We start from the raw sequence: 20,122 nt of genomic DNA, 5'->3' as shown, positions 1-20,122 counted from the left end.
GACACCCTAAGACTGCACTAACTTAACCGTCGTATCATGAGCCATACGGAAAGTCAATAGACCGAATTCCTATTTTTAGCACGAAACCGATTAATAGATAATCAACTGCTTCTTTTCAAGGATATAAACTATTAGAAAGTTCGAATATTGGGGTAGCTGATGCCTTCTTGGAGTCTGGTTTGGTATTATCTGCTTATAAGTGTGATTCAGCACCAAGAAAATCAAGAAAGAACCCCAAGCCAATTTCAATTCCCCTTGCAAACTACATTTAGGAAAATTATACTCAAAGTACGCCCAAATCACAGCTGCATAAAAAATTCGGTATAGATAAAAGAGACACGGATTGCTTTGAGAAATCTAAGCTTCGTCCGAAAGTATTATGCTAACAGACAAAAGGTTTTACTAAACAACTGTGATTAATTAAAAAAAACACGTGTCTGGTAAAGGAAATGAAGATTGAATTTGCTAGACTCATGTTTGAAAATCACGCGATAAAGTTGCGGGCTTGAAACCCTCATTCGAAACCAGCCCGTCAGATGAAAGCATAGTCATCATCTCTCAAATGAGCCCGCTTTATTTATTGCTGTGTAGTGAGGGAATTTTAAATATATGCTTTGATACATTAGTGCCGCATCGGCAAACATCAATGTGGATGTCTTCTCTTGTGATAAGGCGACAAGCCTTGGTAGGATGTTTCTTTTTCTATTGTGCCTTGACTTCCAAAGGTGATGTAATCGAAAAAGCTGAGAGTACTTTCAGGTTTTGTTCACATGAGCTAGAGACAGTAGTCGGGGTAATACTCAGAAATGTGTTCAGAGGCATACGTGGAGAAAGACCTAGGCTTAACTGAAGGCAACTAGAATCATAGCCTGATGCAGTACTTGGAATCTTAATTGCGCATGATGAATTAATAAAGAACCCAATGAGAGCCATGATCAGGGCAGCAGATCAAGATGATGTAGTGAAGCATGAAACCAGGGGTAAATGTAGAGGAAAAACAAAGGAGGGCACATCAAACAAAGCATGGCCCGATTCGTGATGTGGGTTACGATCGGATAGTGCTTAGTTTTATAGCTAGAACCAGTGAATAAGGGTGCAGTTAGAGCCCATATTATAGGAAAAAGCCACATCCATCCAGAGCTGTAGGCAGGGGTAGAAGAGGCAATGATGAGACACAATCATTAGAAAAGTCATTCATTTATCAGAGCAAGTTATGACACGCATTGCGGCGACGCAATCATAAGAAGCAATGATTACAAGTTTGGTCAGACGTAATTATTAGAGGCACTGATGGGAGGCAATGATAAGACGCGATTATTAGAAAAACAATGGGACGCAATTATTAGAACAAATTATGAGATGCAGTTATCAGAACAAAGTATGAGACGCATTCATGAGATGCATTTATTAAAGCACTGATGAGAAGCACCGAGGAGAAACATCGATGGGACGCATTGATGAGACGCAATTAGTCGAAAAAATAATGAGTAGCACTGATGAGAAGCAATGATCAGACCCACCCCCAACCACCCGGCCATTATATAACCGGCCATTATATAACCGGCCAGCCAAACCAAAGACCCAAACCGAGCCACTATAGGCACCAAAAATCAGCCCAGACACAACTAGAAATTTCCCCTAGAACAGCCCTAAAAAAATTCCTCTCCATGAAAACGCCCCTCCTGGTCGCAACTGCAAAAAGCCTCGCCTGCGCCATACTAAAGCCGGGCGTGCGCGCACCGCGCGCGCCGTCGACCGGCCCTGGTCCACGGCCTCCCATATCAGAAAGAACCATACCATACAAACCCATTACCTAGTATTTCCGGCTCCCTTCCACGTCCATATATTTAGCCTCGACTACCCCGCCACTTTCCCCGCGGGCCTAAAAAACACACACTGACCACCATTTGAACCCGTGCCGAAAACTCACCGGTTTTGTCGCTTAATTACCCGCCGGCCCCTCAATACCCGCCGGCCCTCAGAAACAGCCCCCTATCCCAGCCCCCCATATCAGCCACCACAAAATGGAAACCTCAAACGACGACCTTTTTCCCTTGGCCTTGCTCATAGACGAGTTGAAGCACGACGACGTGGCCAACCGCGTTGCGGCCATGCAGAAGCTCGACGCCATTGCCATAGCCTTGGGGCCCGAGCGGGCGCTCAACGAATTGGTGCCCTTTCTAAATGACGTTGTGCAGGACGACGAGGAGGAGGTGTTTGCCGTGATGGCCGAGAAGTTGGGCGGCTTTGTGCCCTTGGTGGGCGGCCACGCGCACTGCGAGCCTTTGGTGCGTGTGTTGGCCGTGTTGCTGTCCATGGAGGAGCCCATAGTGCGCGACAACGCGGTGGCGTCGTTGAACCAGATCGGCGCGGAGCTCACGGACGCAGAGGCCAACGGGCTCTTCTTGGACATGGTGCGCGACTTGGCGCAGGGCGACTGGTTCCTGAAGAAAGTGTCGCTGTGCGGCTTGTTCAAGGCTGTGATTGTGCGCGTCAGCGCCACGGTGCGCCGCGAGTTGCTCGTGCTCTACCACGGCTTGGTGGCGGACGACTCGCCCATGGTGCGCCGCAGCGCGGCCAAGCACCTCCCCGTGTTGATCGACCACATGACGCGTGCCACGCGCGAGAACCCGGCGTCCGCGGACAGGGTGGATGACACCGACTTGGAGATCATCTCCAAGATGTTCCACCTCTTGATCAACGACTCGCAGGACAGCGTCAAGTTGTTGAGCATCGACGTGTTGCTCTCCATCTTGCGCTTCTTCCATTCCGTGGCCGACCAGTCCCACAACTCCGACTGCCTCGTGAGCGCGTTGAAGTTGATCAAGGACGACAGCTGGCGCGTGCGCTACGCGGCCGCAGACAAGTTCGCGGAAATCGCGGCCTGCTTCGCGGCCTCCGCCCTGGACTTGCTCAAGCTCTCCGACCCGTTCGTCGGCTTGATGAAGGACAACGAGGCCGAGGTCCGCAAGGCCATCGCTTCCCAGTTGCCCGCCTTCTGCAAGTTGCTCAACGACCCGGAGTTGACCGAGAAGAAGATCATCCCGGTCGTGAGCCTGTTGAGCCAGGACTCGCACGAGAACGTCCGGGCCGCCTTGGCCTCCACCGTCACGGGCCTCTGCCCCATCTTGTCTGAGGAGTCCACCATCGACAAGTTGTTGCCCATCTTCCTCAACATGCTCAAGGATGAGTTCCCAGATGTGCGCTTGAACATCATCTCCAACTTGTCCATCGTCAACGATACCATCGGCATCAACTTGTTGTCCACCAGCTTGTTGCCCGCCATCACCGAGTTGGCCCAGGATAGCAAGTGGAGGGTCCGCTTGGCCATCATAGAGTACATCCCCAAATTGGCCAACCAGTTGGGCGAGCCGTTCTTCAATAACGAGCTCTTGACCTTGTGCATGTCTTGGTTGTGGGACCCTGTCTACGCAGTGCGTGACGCGGCTGTCAACAACCTCAGGGACTTGACGGTGATCTTCGGCTCCGCCTGGGCCGAGGAACACATCGTCACTCGCTTGTTGAACATCAAGGACGAAAAAATCAGCGACGAGGACGAGGGAAGCGCCGGACAAGTCGACTTTTCCAACTTCATCATCAGAATCACCTGCCTATTCGTGGTCTCTAAACTCACCCCAGTCATCGACCAGAGTGTCGTAGTCAACAAGATCATACCCTTCGTCAGTCATCTAACTGCCGACCCAGTTCCCAACATCAGGTTCAACGTTGCAAAGTCGTACCTCGTGATTGTGGAAGCCTTGGTCAAGGCACCTGGCTCTGATGTTACGGAGTTGATCGACAATGAGATTATGCTGAATTTGAACGTGCTACAGGGTGATGCTGACGTGGACGTGAGGTACTACGCAAACAGCAGCCTTGAATCGATCATGGGCTTGTCCCAGAAAGTATAATTGCCACGCCGCAAAGCGAGTCAAATGAGTGTATTGAATCGAAGCCATTGAGTACTTCTGAATGACCTCATATTTTCCTTCTTGTCAGGTCTTCTTGAACTCCCCCACAAAGACAATGAGCGAGGCAGAGGAAGTCTAGCGGGAAGAGGCAGATGCTACGTGATTCTTTCAGAAGGCTGTTGTGGAGACACGAGGAACATACAGCGCGAGATGCAAACCCGGGCCTACGAGGGTAACGAAATATGTCGTAAGTATCATTGAACAAATCTTTTATGAAGCGTGGCTGGCGCGATGTGGCGAGAGCTCAAGCCTTGCTCTTCGCGTTCTCGAGCTTTTCGAAGTCAAAGTCAAAAGAAGCGCCACATCCACACGACGTCGACGTGTATGGCGAGTCGACCATCTTGAACGAGGACCCGATCAATTCCTTGGTATAGTCAAGCTTGGAATCCTGGAGAATTTCTAGCGAAGACTCGTCGAAGACTACTGTGGCCATATTAGAGTCTCGTCTTTGAAAGACCACCAATTCGTCATCTTTTTCGAGCTCTTCTTTCAAGCTCGAAAGCTCGAAATCATACTGGAACCCGTGGCAGCCACCACTCTCGACCTTCACTTTGAGAGCCAAGTCGGCAAGTCGGTCATCCTTGGCGATTTCGACCAACTTCGCTTTCGCCCGGTCCGTGATGCCTATTTTCAAATCCGTGGTTCCACGAATGAGGCTAGTCATGTCAAAATCAGTCAATTTTTCCGTAGTCTTTGGTGCGTCTTCGCTGGCAGAGTCTGTCACAGATTGCGGGGTTTCTTTCGGTAGCGCAAAAGATAAAGATTTAAACGATTTCGGTTCCACGGGCTCAGAATAAAATCTCCGGAAAAGGCAAGGAACGGGCCTTCTTATGGTAGTGGAGCCAGGATGAGCAAGGGCCCTGGTTCCGGTTTTCCCCGAGATGAGCGGCGAGGATCTTATACTGGTCAATGTATTTCTGATCATTTTGAACTCTGGTCTTTTTGGGCAAGGTTTCAAGAGAAGCTAAGAACTTAGCCTTGAAGTCTAGCAACGCTATGTAATTTTAGGTAAGCGTGCAGGCCTCACGGGCCGTTTCGCACAGTTCGCTGACAAACGCTGATTCTGATTTGCAGTGGATTTCAAAGCGGATGCAAACTGGGACCGAAACCAGAAAAACGCGAACATTACGAATTATGACAAACAAAAGAATGCTTCGTTTTCCTGTACTATCCTCTAAACGAACGGAAACGAACGGGAGCCATCTTTGAAACCCAGCTGACATTAATGAAATGCTGGCGTCTTGATGAACATTTCTTTAATCACTTTATACATCTGGGATCTACTCAGGTCATCAGAAGCTGTACTTCCGATTCGGCAATTCGCACGAACTTGCTTATACAATTCTAAACTTGGGATTTCTTCCACTAAGGGGAATCCTGATGGACGTCTTTTCTGGATGGACTGCATCCCCGTAGACTAGACATAGTTATCGTCCGAGACTCTCCAAGACTCCAAGAGCTTCAAGTGCTGCCAGTTCTCCTTAGGGCCTTCCATGCCCCAGGAGAAGTATCTGAAGTACCAAAACGTTCCGATCATCAAGGCATACAACGCAGCGTAGATTGCAGCGTAGATGATCTTGTTGGCCTGTTTTGGCGAGTTCTTCAATGGTCTGGTGAACGATTCAACAATGTATACGAACACAATCATGGCGAAGTACAACGCTGGAAGGTAGTGGTGCACGTAGGTGACTCTGCCCATGATGACAAAAGGCATGAAGTGCAACCCCCAGCCAAACATCGGGTAGATACCGCCCATAAGGAACACCTTGAGCGACTCCGGCGTGTCAAAGTCCACGATCTGTCTCTGCCATCTGATCAAGTGGTACAAGGTGATGAAGCAGAACAAGATCACAGCGGCCGTGGACGTCCAGGTCGTGGCTGGGGAGCCGACCAAGTAGTACTTGATGACGTCGTCAGCCCACGAACACATTCTGATACCGGTGTGCAAGGTGGGCCATTGCCACCATTGCGAGGCCAAGTCGTCCTGCTTCTCGTCGTCAGGAACCAAGGCGTTGTTGGTCGCCATCATGGCCAAGTTGAGCTGGATGAAGTCCTTGAAGAAATTAGTCTTGGGCAACTTGAAGTCCTCAGGGGCGTTGGGCAAGATGTCGTTCTTGTTGTTCTCGATGTTCCACCAAGTTCTCTTGTCCTTCCTAAATGGGTTCTTGAAACACGCCACCTCGCCTTGTCTGAAACCCCACTGCGGCAAGTTGTTGCCCGTGACACCCAAGTAGCAGCCCAACACACGGTTCTTCAATCTGAAAGAGGTGCTCAAAGGGTGCAACACGGCCTTGTCCTCGGAGCCGTGGTTCTCCATGATTTCGACCTGCCAGTCGTCCTTGAGGTCGCCAATGCTCATGTCACCATAGCACGAGACTTCGTACTCGGAAGTCAGTAACGGGGCCTGGACCTCGTGGGTGTGCAAGTTTCTGCCGGTCAACGCATGCACCAATCTCACCATCATACCGTCCTTGACGTACTCGATGTCCGTGTTTGTCTCGGTGTTGTAGAACTCTGTGGAGCGGGATCTCTGGAAAATCCAGTTGTTGTTGGAGTCCTTGTGCGAGTAGGTGGTGACTTGCTGTTGCTTGGAGCCTTCAGGGAACGTCTGGACGTGCGAGTGGAGCAAGCCGCCGGTCAAGCCCTGGCTTTTGAGCGTGGCCTGGGAGTGGCCGATCGTCACGTCTCTGGGCCCGCCGCCCACGTCGGAGCCGAGCAAGTTGGCCTGGAACAAGGAGGACATGTTGGCGTCGCCGGTCCCGGTCCTGTACAACAAGTCGAAGTGCACCTTGAACGCCAACAAAAACACACACATGGGCACGACAATCAAGGCAAAGCCGCGCGCGGCCCAGTGGCACGTGTACCGCTTCCAGGTCAAGGACTTGTCGCCCAACTTGTTCCACAAGTCCACCACGGTGTAAATGCCCACCAAGGTGGTGACGAAAAGCCCAACCATCTTGGCCGAGCAGGTCAAGCCGATGGCCACGCCGTTGAGAACGAGCCACTTCCACCACTTGCGCGTGAACTCCAACTTGCGGGTGTTGAAGTTGTTGAAGCGCGCGAAGGTGAAAAGCGTCAAGGCAGTGAAGAACAAGAGCGGCGAGTCGAGCAACACGAACTTGCCCAAGGTCACGTAGGACAACTCGAACGTGACCATGATGGTGTACAACCACGTGGCGGGGATGGAGAAGCCGATCTCCTTGGCGGTGAAGTAGGCCAAGGGCGTGCACAACGCCGAAAACGTGGCCTGGAACAATCTCATTTTCGTGTAGTCAATGTAGTCCGGGTAGGTCTGGCCCGAGGGGAAGTCCCACGAGCCGTTGTAGCCCGCGATCCAGCCGGAAAGCCCCACCATCATCTTGGCCAAGGGCGGATGGACGTCGTGGTAGAACTCGTGTCTCAAGTAGTAGGAGCCGAACTTGCCGAAATGTGCCTCGTCCCACACGACGCTGCTGTTGACGGAGATCCTGTACATGCGCAAAACGAACGACACCACGGTCAACACCAACGGCGCCAACCAGGCCTCCAAATCCACAAGCGCCCGAGTCGTCGACTGCTGGTACTTTTCCTGCGCAGAGACATCGGCGTGTGCGGGCTCGGCGGCTGCCAGCTTGGCCGCGGCCGGCTTTCTCAGCCGGGGGCCGGCAGCGGCAGTTTTTGCGCCTGACGCTGTCATTTTGTTAGGGTGTTTTGCTAAGAAAAGGGCGTAGGTTAAGAGAAACCGGGTGGTGCGCGTGGGTTTGAAGAACTGGCTACGTGTTAACGACGCGACGGCCCCTGTGCAGGACGAACCTGGCGATCGCGCGGATCTGGCATTGGGGCGGCCGGGCCACTGGGCACTTATGGGGCGGTGGGTTGGAAGACCCTGTGTGATGGTTTGGGATAGATCCGGGTTTTGGTGGGTTATTATTGTTTTTTTTTTTAATATGATCCTGCCTGTGGTGGGCATGGACCCGGCTGACTGGGTCGGATTACTGTTTTTTTGTTTTGGCTGTTCTTTGCATTCTCTCATTTGTTCTCTAATATCTGGCGTTCCATTTAAGCTCCGTGCTTTATTTGCTTTCTGAATTTTTTTCTCCCTTCTTTTGGGTTTTCCCTCTTTATGATTTCTCCCTCCTTTTGGTTTTTCCCTCCTTTAATTTCTTCCTCTTTATGATTCCTCCCACTTGGATTCTGTCTTTTTCTGTATCTATTATTTTCTTCATTGCAACATTTTCCACTGATAATAAAGTGTATTTATAGGTGTTTTTCGCAAGTGCGGCCCCGGGTTTTTGCCATACTCTGAACGCTTTAATTTCGAATACTTTGACAGAGATCTCAACACGGCCAAATTCGATTCCCCAATTTATTTTTTATGATTTGGATATTTGAATGTTTGTAATCTTGAATATTTGGAAACTTGAATGCTTGGAAACTTGAATGTTTGCATTTCATTGGTTGCTTTCATTTCAACGCCTAGAACTGAGACGGAGAGCTGGCCAGTCGACAACTCTTTCAAGAACTTAACCATATTGAATTTACTCGTCACCAATCGTCTAGGTCTACACTTGGACATGGAAGATTGCATAAAGTGAGCTCCCTTTCCAACTTCTGAGTTGAAGCGACTTAGGAGAAATATCCTAAGAGTCGAAGACGTAGTAACCAAGACAGCCGCGATGATAAAAGATATCAGGCCGTTTCTCGACATCACTTACGTCTTTGGGGTATTTTTGTACAGACTTCATCAAATAAGTGTTTAAGAAAAACCTCAATCACCTCAATTCCTTTGATTGCTTCACTATTTTGATTCCGGCAATTCTTCAATTTTCAATCCCTCCTACTCCTTTAATTCGACCAATTTGCTTCTTCTGGATCTATTGATGATATCCAGACGGGCCTTGGGAGCACCCCGGAGTGCTTACTTCTGAAATTCCATATGGCCCTCGTCCATGAAAAAGATGGGGTTATGAAAAAAATGGAGTTTGTAGTGGAAAAGTTTCTGGGCTTGAAACTTGGCACTTTTCAAACCTACAGCCAAAATACCACTTGAGGCCGGACTCCAAGTACATGAAAATGAAAAAGGAACTATGAATGAACTGATGAACATTTGCCTTTTGCGCCAAATTCAAAGCAAGCCTCTATTGTGAATACTGGCGATAGACATCTAAGCCGCAAGGCACCCAAAAGTTCCAAGACGAACAGACATGAGTTGGTGCCAGACTAACAGCCACCATTTGATGGCTTTTGAAACCCCGATTTCCCCTATTTTGTGATTTCATGTATATTTCAGGCTCAAATAGGGCCAAGCACGATCTAAACTACGCTAATAATTCTCTGTAGACGCATCATTGGTGCAATCTCACTATGGCGATTCCCAATTATCTCATGCCTTGAGATCAGGGCTGTCGCTCCTCATCTTCACGGATTGTCCATCGACCACCTGAGTGGTGAATCCGGCAAAATTCTCACTCAAGTCGCCGTCGTCGTCCACTGTTTTGGCAGGACCGTGGTAGCTCTTGTGTGCGTAAACATAGTAGTATACAGCAGAAAGAATCCACACTCCAGGCGTGAGAACAACAGTATAATTCATCGTCTCCCTAGTTGGATTTGTGTCTGTGGGGAACATGACCATCACAATTGTGTACACCACAAAAACAATGGAGATCCAGCCGTTGACCCTGCTCCACAATGGGCCCAAATAGAACCGGCCAGGAACAAACTTGTCATTCATGTATATCAACCTCAAGAATGTAGGCATTCCCCACGCAAGATAGTTGCCAGCAACCGCAAGAGTGAACAACGCATTTGCAGCAGTATCTCCAATAAGACATAAGAGTCCGACAACAATCGCCGCTGCACCGCCAGTAAATACCGCATGTATTGGAACAGATAACTTCTTGTTGACCTTCTTGACCCACCAAGAGAAGGGCAATCCATTATCTCTAGCAAAAGCAAAGATTTGTCTCGAAATGGCAGTGAGAACAGACGCGCCCATCATAAACTGTGCAATGGATATGAGAACCATGAAAAAGATGGCCATTTTCTTGCCTTGGCCAGGGACTGTTTCAAATGCATCGTAGATGATCTGCGCCATGGGCAGACCATAAGCACTTCCCAACACCCCCTCAAGATCGTTCGATTGCAACGAAAACATTATCACAATCATGAGAATGAACCCCAAGATCCCACATGTACTAATGGAGCCGACAATACCCATGGGAATCGTCCTAGTGGCATTTGTGCACTCCTCTGACATGTGCACACATGAGTCGAAGGCACCAATGGTCCAAATTGCTGGCAACCAGGCCTGTGAAAGTTGTACCCATCCAACAGGAAATCCCGTAAGGGTCTCAAAGCTTCCAAAAACCCAGGACGCAGATCTAGGACTTCCTCTGCTGGCTGCAATTGGCATAGCAATAATAAATAGCACAATCAATCCAACATTAACTATGATCGACGCGGTTTGCAACCAAGCCGTGTGTCTCGAAGAAGCACAAGTCACCAAAACATGTGCCAAGACACAGGCAACAAAAACTCCATACGTTTTGGCCGAAGTGATTTCAAAATCACCGTCTTTGGCAATGACCACAATGGAGAGGACCTCCGTGGCAAATCCATAATCAATGGAACACAATCCACCAACCAAAGCCAAGGAGTTAGTGTTACCAATGATAAACGACACAATTGTCTTCAATTTGGGCGGAGCATAAAAGTTTGTCCAGTAGTACAACCCACCGCTTGTAGGCTGGAAAGAGGCATTTTCGCTCATGGATACACCAATGGTCAAGATCAAAAGCGAAGAAATCAACCAGCCCCAAATGGCACCGGCGGGCCCGGCTAGAAGCGCAATGCCCAAAGTCGACGCAATTGAAGGAAGTAATCCCATAATTGAGAAAGCAACACCGAACACCTGAATTGCGGAAAATTGTCTTCTCAACTCAGGCTTATATCCAATCTGAGCCAAGAGATCGTTATCATCGGACGAGAATATCGGGTCAATGTGTGGGGTCTGCACATTTTGGATGTTGTTATAAAACTGAGGGTTAGACGTCACAGCCTCAAGAACCTCCTGTTTGGAAAGGACTGCTTCCATGTTCTTGCTGATCTAATCTAGTTGAATGCGTATGACAGAATTGGCAGGGAAGTGGAGAGAAAAAATTCGAAAGACAGTTCTTACTTTTGTGAAAATCCGACAGAGGAAAAGGGTAGAGCAATCCTTTAAATCACATTTCAGATGGTAGGGGGTGCTTTCTTTGGAGATAAAAGGCCGATGTATGCTTTCGAATAATTACACTGAGATTCAAGCAATTCATGCATAATCGCCCATGTGCAGTTTATCTCTAACCACAGTTGCACTGCCTTGATGTCAGGAGAAGTTTGGCAAATGGAGAAGAATACTCAAAAACACAAATTAATTGCGTTGTTTATATTAATGTCGCTACAAGGAAAAGGAGATCTTGATCCTACGTCCAGCCTTGTGAAGACTCACACTGGCTTCTTTTGAGGAAACATCAGAACCTTCAAACAAACTCTTCAAAGCCAAAAAAAGAACACGTTGCCAGCAACTAAGATACTGAACCGAGATGATAGTCGAGATAAGCTGAATAGGCCTTTCAGTCATGCCAGGGGGGGACAATACGCCAGGAACTTCCTTATTCGGAAAATGCGATAAGAAACTTACCGAAATATTCTCTATGCACGCCTACTGTTTTGAGGCTCTCGGGCATGATCCTGTTCACTAAGCAACAAAACAAGAAGACAAATAATAAAGAATAATCGCAGAATTATTGTAATGTAAATTAACATGAAGCTGCAGATAGTTCATCAAGAGGTCATACGCTTCTCGCGTGGGTGTACTAATATGTGAGCCATCCTCGCATGAAGTCCAGATGAATATATGTCTTTAGTGTCATGTTGCTAGAAAACCTGCGAATGACATCTAAAAAGCACCCAAGCACAACGCCAATTTTCAAACACGTAGGTGGATGCGGTTGAAATTATCGTTAGAGCGCCGACGTATGTGCATATTTCATGTGGGCAAAAGCCCAACCGATTCTTACGCATGATACGATAAGGCTCAGCGATATTTTAAGCTTTAATCGAAAACGATTTCTGTAATAAGAAACTGGTTCCAGCTATCTTAGTTTCGAAATGCTTTTAACGTTGTATTGTGAGTGTGAAATACTTCAGTATGCAGAGAACAAGCTTTTGCTTCTCGCAGCTTATCGAATTGCGGGATTTTCTGTCTAATGAAGGATACTGTGACATCCTGTGCCACAGTACCAGAATAGTGCAAGCTGCAGCAAGAGATATCAATAGCAAGCTAAGGACAACAATTACCGAAGTATTCGTTTTTGTCCAATGTTTTATCAAAGTTGAATCATTCTGAATGTAGGGTTTTCTTGACATAGATTTGGGTCAGAAGGAGCAGGTCTAAGACTTCCTAATTAGTTTTGGCTTGGCTATATATTCTACGATACTCCGGCGACGTACAAGAATTTGAACAGCTCTCGTACTCTGTTGACCACTGAAATCACGGAATGTGAGTTTGTTTTATGTTCTTTGCAATTCGTTCCATCAAGCGACTAAATTTCGGCCCGGAAATACTCCAGGGGTTATTATGGAAGCGCACTTTCGGATGGCATTATCAAAGCCAGATTTCTATTCACAATGAATGTGCATTACAGATAAATCTACCAAAAAAAGCTCTTTCCCTAATTATTCCGTTAAAATTAGCTGTGTGATACAAATTCAAAATATTTTATCACAGGTACGAATACACCAGATTTTATCGAGCTGCCTACTAGCATACATGAGTATCTTTAGTGTTGGGATTGCCACTAGTCGATGACTCGAATCCAGACCTAGGAGAAATCACAGTTCCTCAAGGAAGAACAAAAGAATATAATACTGGGCGTATCCTTATACCACTCAGAAATAAAACACGATGTCTTCGTGGTTTCTCGTCACCCGCTGTCTGAAATAGCCTCGAGCTCCGAGCTGTATATCCGTCAGTAGAATATCAATAGTAGCTGAAACTCGTCAATAACCTGATACACCAAAGAAAAAAAATGCGTACTGCTCGGCATTGGCTCGACGGAACATCATGGTAAGGACTCGAAACTGTAACATTTAGGAGGAAGGATTTCTCATCGCGCAGCGTTGCAGGCCTTTGGGTGTTTAACATTGTTTGTCATTAGTTCCTTCAAATAAGGTGCAACGTAGAATCATCCCAGGGCGCTGATTCTCAAAAAATAGAATATTCGCTTTATAGCACCAATTCAGACAAACTTGCACATCGTTCTTTCATTCCTAGGAACTATCTTGTATGGTATCAAACCGAGATAAAAGTACTCTGCCAATGCAAAAATTGGTCAATCTAATCAAAAAAGATGAACATTTTGAGAAATTGACAAAGCAATCATAGGCACAAATATGTCACTGTGAATATGTCAGATGCATAGTCTGTTTCAAGTTCAAATGCGTGTTGATGCTCAGCATATGTACTAGCGGGTTTTATAAAATACACACGGCGTTTTGTCACTTTCACTTAGCATGGGCAGCATCTTGCATATATATCGAACTTCGGTAACAAGAACACAGCGGCTACAATTCTACCTCTCATCAGTTGTTGTTGAAGTTGGCACGGGGTACTTCCAGTTTCTCTACTCACGGTGCTGGTCTACGTTTTGCAAACAAAAAACTCGACTTCATTCCAAGACTGACTCACGCATGCAACATGACAGCGATATGGTTTCAAGAGAACCCGCCAATCGGTGCCATGCCCGCATATCAATGCATGGTGACTGGCGGAACGGGTGCGCTGGAATTAGAAAATATGCAACTATAGCCTGCGTGTTATTTTCAATATACAAAACCCTTATTCCAAAAGACTTGGGATAGACGTTTTTGAAGAGAATTCACATCTATTGAAAGATGCAGGCTTTTTCAGGGAGCTTGGACAGCTTTGCTGAAATTTGCCGTGAACTCTGGTGAAATTCGGGCACATGCGGAAGGACCTCACGAAGGAAGAAAGACCCAATTCTACTTAATGTTCCATCCGGGTTATGAGCTTGTCGTACATCTGGTCCATGCAGGCCGTGACAGGAGAATAAACCAGCAAGTGGGTTTGGTAGTACGTAGAAAATCGAAAGTGGAGACATTCCAGGCAAAATTGAAAGGAGGAAGGCAACTAGAAGCAGCAAACAGTATTGGTTTTACGTTTATTCTGTTTGGCCACTTAGACGCATTCTCACAAGTGCCTGTCAGAGCAGGAAGCCTGAAAACAGAGTTGCCGAAATCATTGTAGCCAGTTTAGCAGGCCGACTCTGTTGTCTCACCAACATTGAACATTAAAGCTTGCTCTATAAAATTGGGGACAACAGCCAGTCTCTGGGTCTCTGGGCTATAGTGGCTCGAGTGCCCCATATATGCAATCCTTCCTGGCTAGTAGTAGGCGTCACTGCACCACTGCTGATGCCATACAGATATACTCTCTTTGAACGAGCATTGCCTGGAAAGCGCTGATATCCTTTTCAATGGGTTTTTTATGCTTGGTTGTAGTTTTTTTTTTTTTCTATTCCATGCCTTTCATTCCTATCTCCAAATGAGCTCCTGGGAAAACACATCGACTCGGCCTTGGCCCGCCGTTCAAGTGCGTGCCGTTTCGCGGCCCTAATAAAAAACAAGACGATACAATGTACAAATCAACAAACAGTGCCCCCACCACCCAAACCAGGAACTCCACCGGGCAGACCCAAACACCGCCACACCACAGACTCTAGGCTTGCTTTGATCTACCCCCTCCTTTTTGCCGAATGACGACGGCCAGCCACACGACCACGAACCCCGGGCCGCTCACGTGACTGCTAGCGTACCTCTCAGCACAGGTGCGTAGCATCCGTCCCGCCTGCACACGCGCGCTCGGCATCTCGCCGGGCTCGAGAAAAAAAGGTTTGGTGAAAATTTCTACACCTCTTCTCCTCACCAGAAACATCCAAAATGGCTTTCGACAAATCCGCTATCAAGACCTCTGCCTACTCCTCGAGATTCCAAACTCCTTTCCGTAGAAGACAGGAGGGTAAGACCGACTACTACCAAAGAAAGAGATTGGTGGCCCAGCACAAGGCCAAGTACAGCTCGCCAAAGTACAGATTGGTGGTTAGATTCACTAACAGAGACATCATTGCCCAAATCGTGTCTTCCACCATCACCGGTGACATTGTCATGACCGCTGCCTACGCCCACGAGTTGCCCCAATACGGTATCAAGTACGGTTTGACTAACTGGTCCGCTGCCTACGCTGTTGGTTTGTTGGTTGCCAGAAGAGCCTTGCAAAAGCTCGGTTTGGATGAGACCTACACTGGTGTTGAGGAGGTTGAGGGTGAATACGAGTTGACCGAGGCTGTCGAGGACGCCCCAAGACCATTCAAGGTTTTCTTGGACATTGGTTTGCAGAGAACCACCACCGGTGCCAGAATCTTTGGTGTCTTGAAGGGTGCCTCTGACGGTGGTTTGTACGTCCCTCACTCGGCCAAGAGATTCCCTGGTTGGGACATTGAGTCCGAGGAGTTGGACGCCGAGCTCTTGAGAAAGTACATCTTTGGTGGCCACATTGCCGAGTATATGGAGGAGTTGATGGACGACGACGAGGAGAAGTACAAGCAAGTTTTCAAGTCGTACATTAAGGACGAGGTCGACCCAGAGGACGTTGAGGAGATTTACGCCAACGCCCACGAGAAGATCAGAGAGGACCCATCCTTCAAGCCAACCCAAAAGAAGCACACCAAGGAGGAGTACGCTGCTGAGTCCAAGAAGTACAAGGCCACCAAGATCTCCAGAGAGGAGAGACAGGCCAAGATCAACGCCAAGATCGCTGCTTTCAAGGCCGAGAACTAAGTTTCTGCTTGAACTTGTGTAACTTGTCAAACTTTAATCTTAATTTTCTTTTCTCGCCTGCCCACATGTAGTTTCCCTTACCCGTGCCCTTTTGCCGTCAACCGCTGTTTCCACCCGCCCCGCCTACCCTCACTCACTATCGGTGGCACTCGCCAACTGTGTCACCAACCACGGTTTCTCATTATTCATTAATGTATGTACAAGCGCAAGCAACTCTCACTTGTTCGACATCACGCGCTGGGCTTCGTTGAGAAGCTTGTCATAAGCCTCATCAACAACCGGGTGCACACCAAGGCCCTCGCCAGAGTCGATGGAGACGTTGTCTTCGCCGCTCAAATGTTCTGTTGCATCTTGGAAAGCCTCGCTCTTGCTGCTCATCGTCAACGGGCTCCCAACCTCACCGTCACTGCCAGTGACTTCGTCTATTTCCTTGTTTCTGTAGATGTTCTCAAGACTCACTCTCTGAGTATTGATTTTGGAGATGAGGTCAGTCACAGACTCGACGCCCTTCGCGTCGATGATGGCCTCGCGAAGCTCCGACCCGGACGGAACGGTCCCGAAAACGGAAAGCTCTTGTCGACATTCGTCTCCATTCAACATATCGGAAACCTTCTCCTTGTTGTCTAGGTGCTCCATGAAGTAGCCCCAACGGAGAAATTCACCTTCCTCCTCCTCCTGTTCCTTAGCGTAGAGCGATGATTGAGAGACCGACTTCATGAGGATCGGTCTTCCCGTTAGATTGTCTATAATAACGTCCCGCCCGTCTGAATTCGCGTCAATGACCACCAGATGTGGTTGCAATGTCGATTCGTTTCCTTGAAAGCCACTTGATCCATTTGGGCGAGAGGTTCTAGCCATCAAAATCGGACCAGCTGCAATCAACGCCGAGGAGCCGGCATGAAGCTTTTCACGATCCACTTTAAGCGAGTTTTCCGTGTCTTGAATGGAAGTAGAAGGGCTCAAGGGGGTCGAGCTGAACATCTTCGCTTTTTGTTCGAACATGTGAACGAGTTTCTCGAGCGACGCATCGAGGAGACAGAATCGAAGGAGGTTTTCCTTTCCCTCGAAAGACAAATTTCCATTGTTTCTTTGCTCAAAGAGCGAGTCGATCACGCGATGCATATCTTTCCTGACCGAGTTGGTTCTTTCAATAAGCGCATTTGTGATTATTTTTTGCAACTTCAAGTCGACCTCTCCTGGATTCTGATCACTTTCTGTCAACATTTTCTCGGCCGTTTCCATTAAAAGAGATCCATCGAACATCACGTCGTCCTGCTCATTGTTCCCAGCATAGTCACTGATATTTGGCTTGACTGCCTTGTCAAAGTTTCTCATGAGGTAAAGGGCAAGGCGCTGTGAAAGTTCGTCAGGGATAAGGTCGTAGTCCAAGTCTAGGGTAAATATTGAAGACAACTTCACCGCTGTGTATAAGGCGCCGATAGAGCCTCGGTCTAGGTTAGTGTTTCCCAACAAGGATACATGGACAAGGTTTGGCACTTTGGGAAACACGTCGGCAAGTGCGGCAATGGACTGCGAGGAGAGCTCATTCAAGTCGAAATGCATTCGTCTTAGACTCTTGAAGTTGGGAAGATATCTGCCCAATTTGGAAATAACATGAGGAAAGAGCTGGGGTAGCGAGCTGAAGTCGAAAAAGCGAAGGTTCTCGAGTCTCGACAATCCTTTCAAGAGATCGCCAACCTCGTCTATGTCAGACAAAGAGGTGGCGTTCAATGAGAAGAAAACCAAGTTGACCGTTTTGGTATTAAACGCGTCAATGAATGGCTTGAGTTGTCCCTGGCTCAAGTCATTCGAAGCAATGTCGATCCCCACGCATTTGGAGTTGGGTCTACCAATCCAGTCGGCCAAAAGCTCGCATTTCCGCACGTTGATTTCCGTTGCCGCAACGCCTAGTCTGCATGTCGACACTGTTAAAGCATGCTCCAAGAGATTCTCGAAGACGTCGTCGCTCAACTTGCAGCCGCCCATGACCAATTCCTCGATGCCGTTTCGAGACTTGAGCGCGTCGATGAACAAGTTCCAGTTCATGGCGGATCTGACGGACGAGGGCTTGGTCAAGTGCTTGACTCTCTGCTGCGAGATATCTAGCTTTTTCACGTTGTGGTTGCGGGACATGAACTCACACAAGTAGCCCCACCCTGCTTTGTCAATAGCCACGTTTCGCAACGAGAGCTTTTCCAAGTGCTTGCTGTGCACCAAGCCGGCAAGCACGTGCTTCAACATCTCGGTGGTCATGGTGACGTTGTCGAAGATGACAGTGTTGATGGGCATGATGGTGATGAAGTCGCTGAACGAAAGCACATCGATCAACGTGGGTCTGGGGTTGAGCATCTTAAGGATCTGCAACGGCCGCGGCTTGTGCTTGAGCTGCTTCAACGTGGCCGGGATGGGGAGGATCTCGCGCAAGTGACAGCACCGCGTGTATATGGTTTCGGGCGTGAGGTCGTCGTCCTCGTCGTCGGACACGAGCGGCGTCACGTTCTCGAAGTGGTTGAGGTGCACGTGCAACGGGTTGTCGATCGCGATGTTCTCCGCGCCCTGTGAGATGTCGTCCTCCTCCGCGTAGGCCGCCAGGGCGGACTTGCTTGACGCCTTGTACCCCGCAATCTGGCACGCGAGCTTCTTTGCCGACAAATGTGCCTCCACGGCATGCTTTGCGGCTTCCAACAGAGCCTTGTGCTGCGCCTCTAGCGCCCGCTGAAACTCCTCGTCGGTGTAGCTGGGCTCCGCCGCCGCGCTGCTGCGGCTGCCGTCGGCCGTGGAGATCCCCAAGGCGAGCCGCGGCGGCGGGGCCTTCAAGTCCTCGGGAACCAACACGGCTCCCTTGCGCGGCCTGCGTGAGGGGATCTGCTGCTGCGGGTCCTTGTCTAGCTTGTCCAAGGCAAACGAGACCCTGCGCAAACAAAGCTCGGGCTTGCGGGGTTTCTGTGCAAGGTGGGCCGGGCCGGCGGTCTTCCAGGCGTCTGTGGGGGCCACGGCCGGGGGGGCGTCGGCCATCAGCGACCGTCTTCTGAAGAAGCCGCGCTCTTTCTCCGAGGACGGCCGCGGCGAGAGCGCCGCGAGCGACGTGAGCGACGCGCGGTGCACCAGCCTGTTTGGGGGCACGCCCTGGGCCAATTCCAGCGGCGGCTTGTTGACCGAGGCCGCGAGGTCCTGGTCCCGCGGGGACGGGCCGCCCGACGGCGCGGATTTCGGCACGTGCATCGCCGGCAGCACCGCCGTGGCAGTTGGCGATGAGGCGCGCAGGGCGCTGGGTGCGGGCGGTGCCGCGGGGGCCGAAGGCGGCGCCGAGAACGCCGAGTGTTTGAACTTGGCCGAGAGCGAGCTGAAGAACGAGCGTCCCTTGCCCGAATTGGCCCGCGACACCGGCGCCGGGGGCTGTATGGGGGCCACGGTGGCGGGCGGCTGCGCCACGGCCACGCTGGTCCTTCTGCTGGCGGCTGGCAGGGCGCCGGCAACCGCGGCAGGCTGCTTGGGCGGCTGCGGGGCGGACGACGAGCGGGAGCGCCGCGTGGCGGGCGGCAGCCCGACCGGGCTAGGGCCGGGGAGGCCCGTGTGCGTGTTCCGCGGGCTGGGCGGCGAGTCCGGGGCCGTTTGGGGGCCGTTTCTGGCGGGCCTGGCGTCGTTTCTGGGGGGCCTGGCGTCGTTTCTGGCGGCCGACGCGGCGGGCTCTGCGGGCTTGTTCTCGGGGCCGTGCGAGGCACGAGCATCCGACGCGGCTTCCGCGCTGGGGCTGTTCTCCTTGTCTCCGCCCGGCCGTGTGTCCCTGCCGCTGGAGGTAGGGGCCGGTCCAGCCAGGTCGGGGCGGTCCGGCGCGAGCGAAACCGAGGGCCGCCGTTCGAGATTGAGTTTCTTTTCGAGTTTCTTCGACTTGCTGCGGAAGAGCCAGTCCACGTCTCCGTTGGACACGCCTGTTGTGATGTCGGATGGCGGCGCAAGCGACATGGCGATGGAGGACAGCGGGCGGCAGGCGGGTTTCTGGGCGGGCCTGGGGTCGTGGGGCGCTCGGGCAGGCGGGGCTCGGAAAGCACGTGTTTTGCGGTCTGCGGGCTGGCGGGGTCGGGCGCAGAAAGAAAGTTTGGGTTTGTGGGCGCAAAGACAGGGGGGTGGCGGAAAGATGGACGGACGGGGTGCTAGTTTGTAGGCGTGGTTCAGCCATGGCCCCAGGCCCGGGGCCTGCAGGCGCCGCGAGCACTGGGCCGCTGGCCCTACGCAATCTGTTTTTTTTTTTTTTTTTTTTTTTTTTTTTTGGGCCC

At 50.1% G+C, this 20,122-nt stretch overlaps 6 protein-coding genes across 6 annotated transcripts; 2 read left to right on the top strand and 4 right to left on the bottom strand.

Annotated features, from left to right (window-relative positions):
- Positions 1–2,024: 2,024 nt before the first annotated feature.
- TPD3 (protein phosphatase 2A structural subunit) lies at positions 2,025–3,911 on the top strand (the record flags this gene model as incomplete). The annotated part of the gene is made up of 1 exon (XM_018857444.1): positions 2,025–3,911. The coding sequence occupies one exon, from the start codon at positions 2,025–2,027 to the stop codon at positions 3,909–3,911; it is 1,887 nt and encodes a 628-aa protein (XP_018711475.1).
- A 316-nt stretch (positions 3,912–4,227) lies between these two features.
- ISA2 (Isa2p) lies at positions 4,228–4,749 on the bottom strand (the record flags this gene model as incomplete). Its single annotated transcript, XM_018855085.1, has 1 exon — positions 4,228–4,749. A coding segment is annotated over one exon (522 nt), but the record flags the coding sequence as incomplete, so codon positions are not given.
- Positions 4,750–5,388: 639 nt separating this feature from the next.
- PMT2 (dolichyl-phosphate-mannose-protein mannosyltransferase) lies at positions 5,389–7,647 on the bottom strand (the record flags this gene model as incomplete). Its single annotated transcript, XM_018854016.1, has 1 exon — positions 5,389–7,647. One exon carries the CDS (start codon positions 7,645–7,647, stop codon positions 5,389–5,391), a length of 2,259 nt encoding a protein of 752 aa, XP_018711473.1.
- Positions 7,648–9,333: 1,686 nt separating this feature from the next.
- On the bottom strand, positions 9,334–11,043 carry METBIDRAFT_78069 (amino acid transporter; the record flags this gene model as incomplete). Its single annotated transcript, XM_018858813.1, has 1 exon — positions 9,334–11,043. The coding sequence occupies one exon, from the start codon at positions 11,041–11,043 to the stop codon at positions 9,334–9,336; it is 1,710 nt and encodes a 569-aa protein (XP_018711472.1).
- A 3,877-nt stretch (positions 11,044–14,920) lies between these two features.
- RPL5 (60S ribosomal protein uL18) lies at positions 14,921–15,956 on the top strand. Its single transcript, XM_018854679.1, has one exon. The coding sequence runs from the start codon at positions 14,952–14,954 to the stop codon at positions 15,846–15,848; it is 897 nt and encodes a 298-aa protein (XP_018711471.1). The 5' UTR covers positions 14,921–14,951; the 3' UTR covers positions 15,849–15,956.
- LPI9 (protein phosphatase regulator) lies at positions 15,609–20,110 on the bottom strand. The gene has a single exon (XM_018855887.1). The coding sequence runs from the start codon at positions 19,809–19,811 to the stop codon at positions 16,065–16,067; it is 3,747 nt and encodes a 1,248-aa protein (XP_018711470.1). The 5' UTR covers positions 19,812–20,110; the 3' UTR covers positions 15,609–16,064.
- Positions 20,111–20,122: the final 12 nt, after the last annotated feature.

The sequence above is a fragment of the Metschnikowia bicuspidata genome (genome assembly GCF_001664035.1).
Source record: "Metschnikowia bicuspidata var. bicuspidata NRRL YB-4993 chromosome Unknown METBIscaffold_3, whole genome shotgun sequence".
Classification (NCBI taxonomy): Eukaryota; Fungi; Ascomycota; class Pichiomycetes; order Serinales; family Metschnikowiaceae; genus Metschnikowia; species Metschnikowia bicuspidata.
Note: the sequence above shows the minus strand (reverse complement) of the source record. Positions and strands in the feature narration are given on the sequence as shown.

Bases quoted from the DNA above. Each gene is read 5' to 3' on its own strand.
- RPL5 (XM_018854679.1), top strand. From the start codon at position 14,952: ATGGCTTTCGACAAATCCGCTATCAAGACCTCTGCCTACTCCTCGAGA.
- LPI9 (XM_018855887.1), bottom strand. From the start codon at position 19,811: ATGTCGCTTGCGCCGCCATCCGACATCACAACAGGCGTGTCCAACGGA.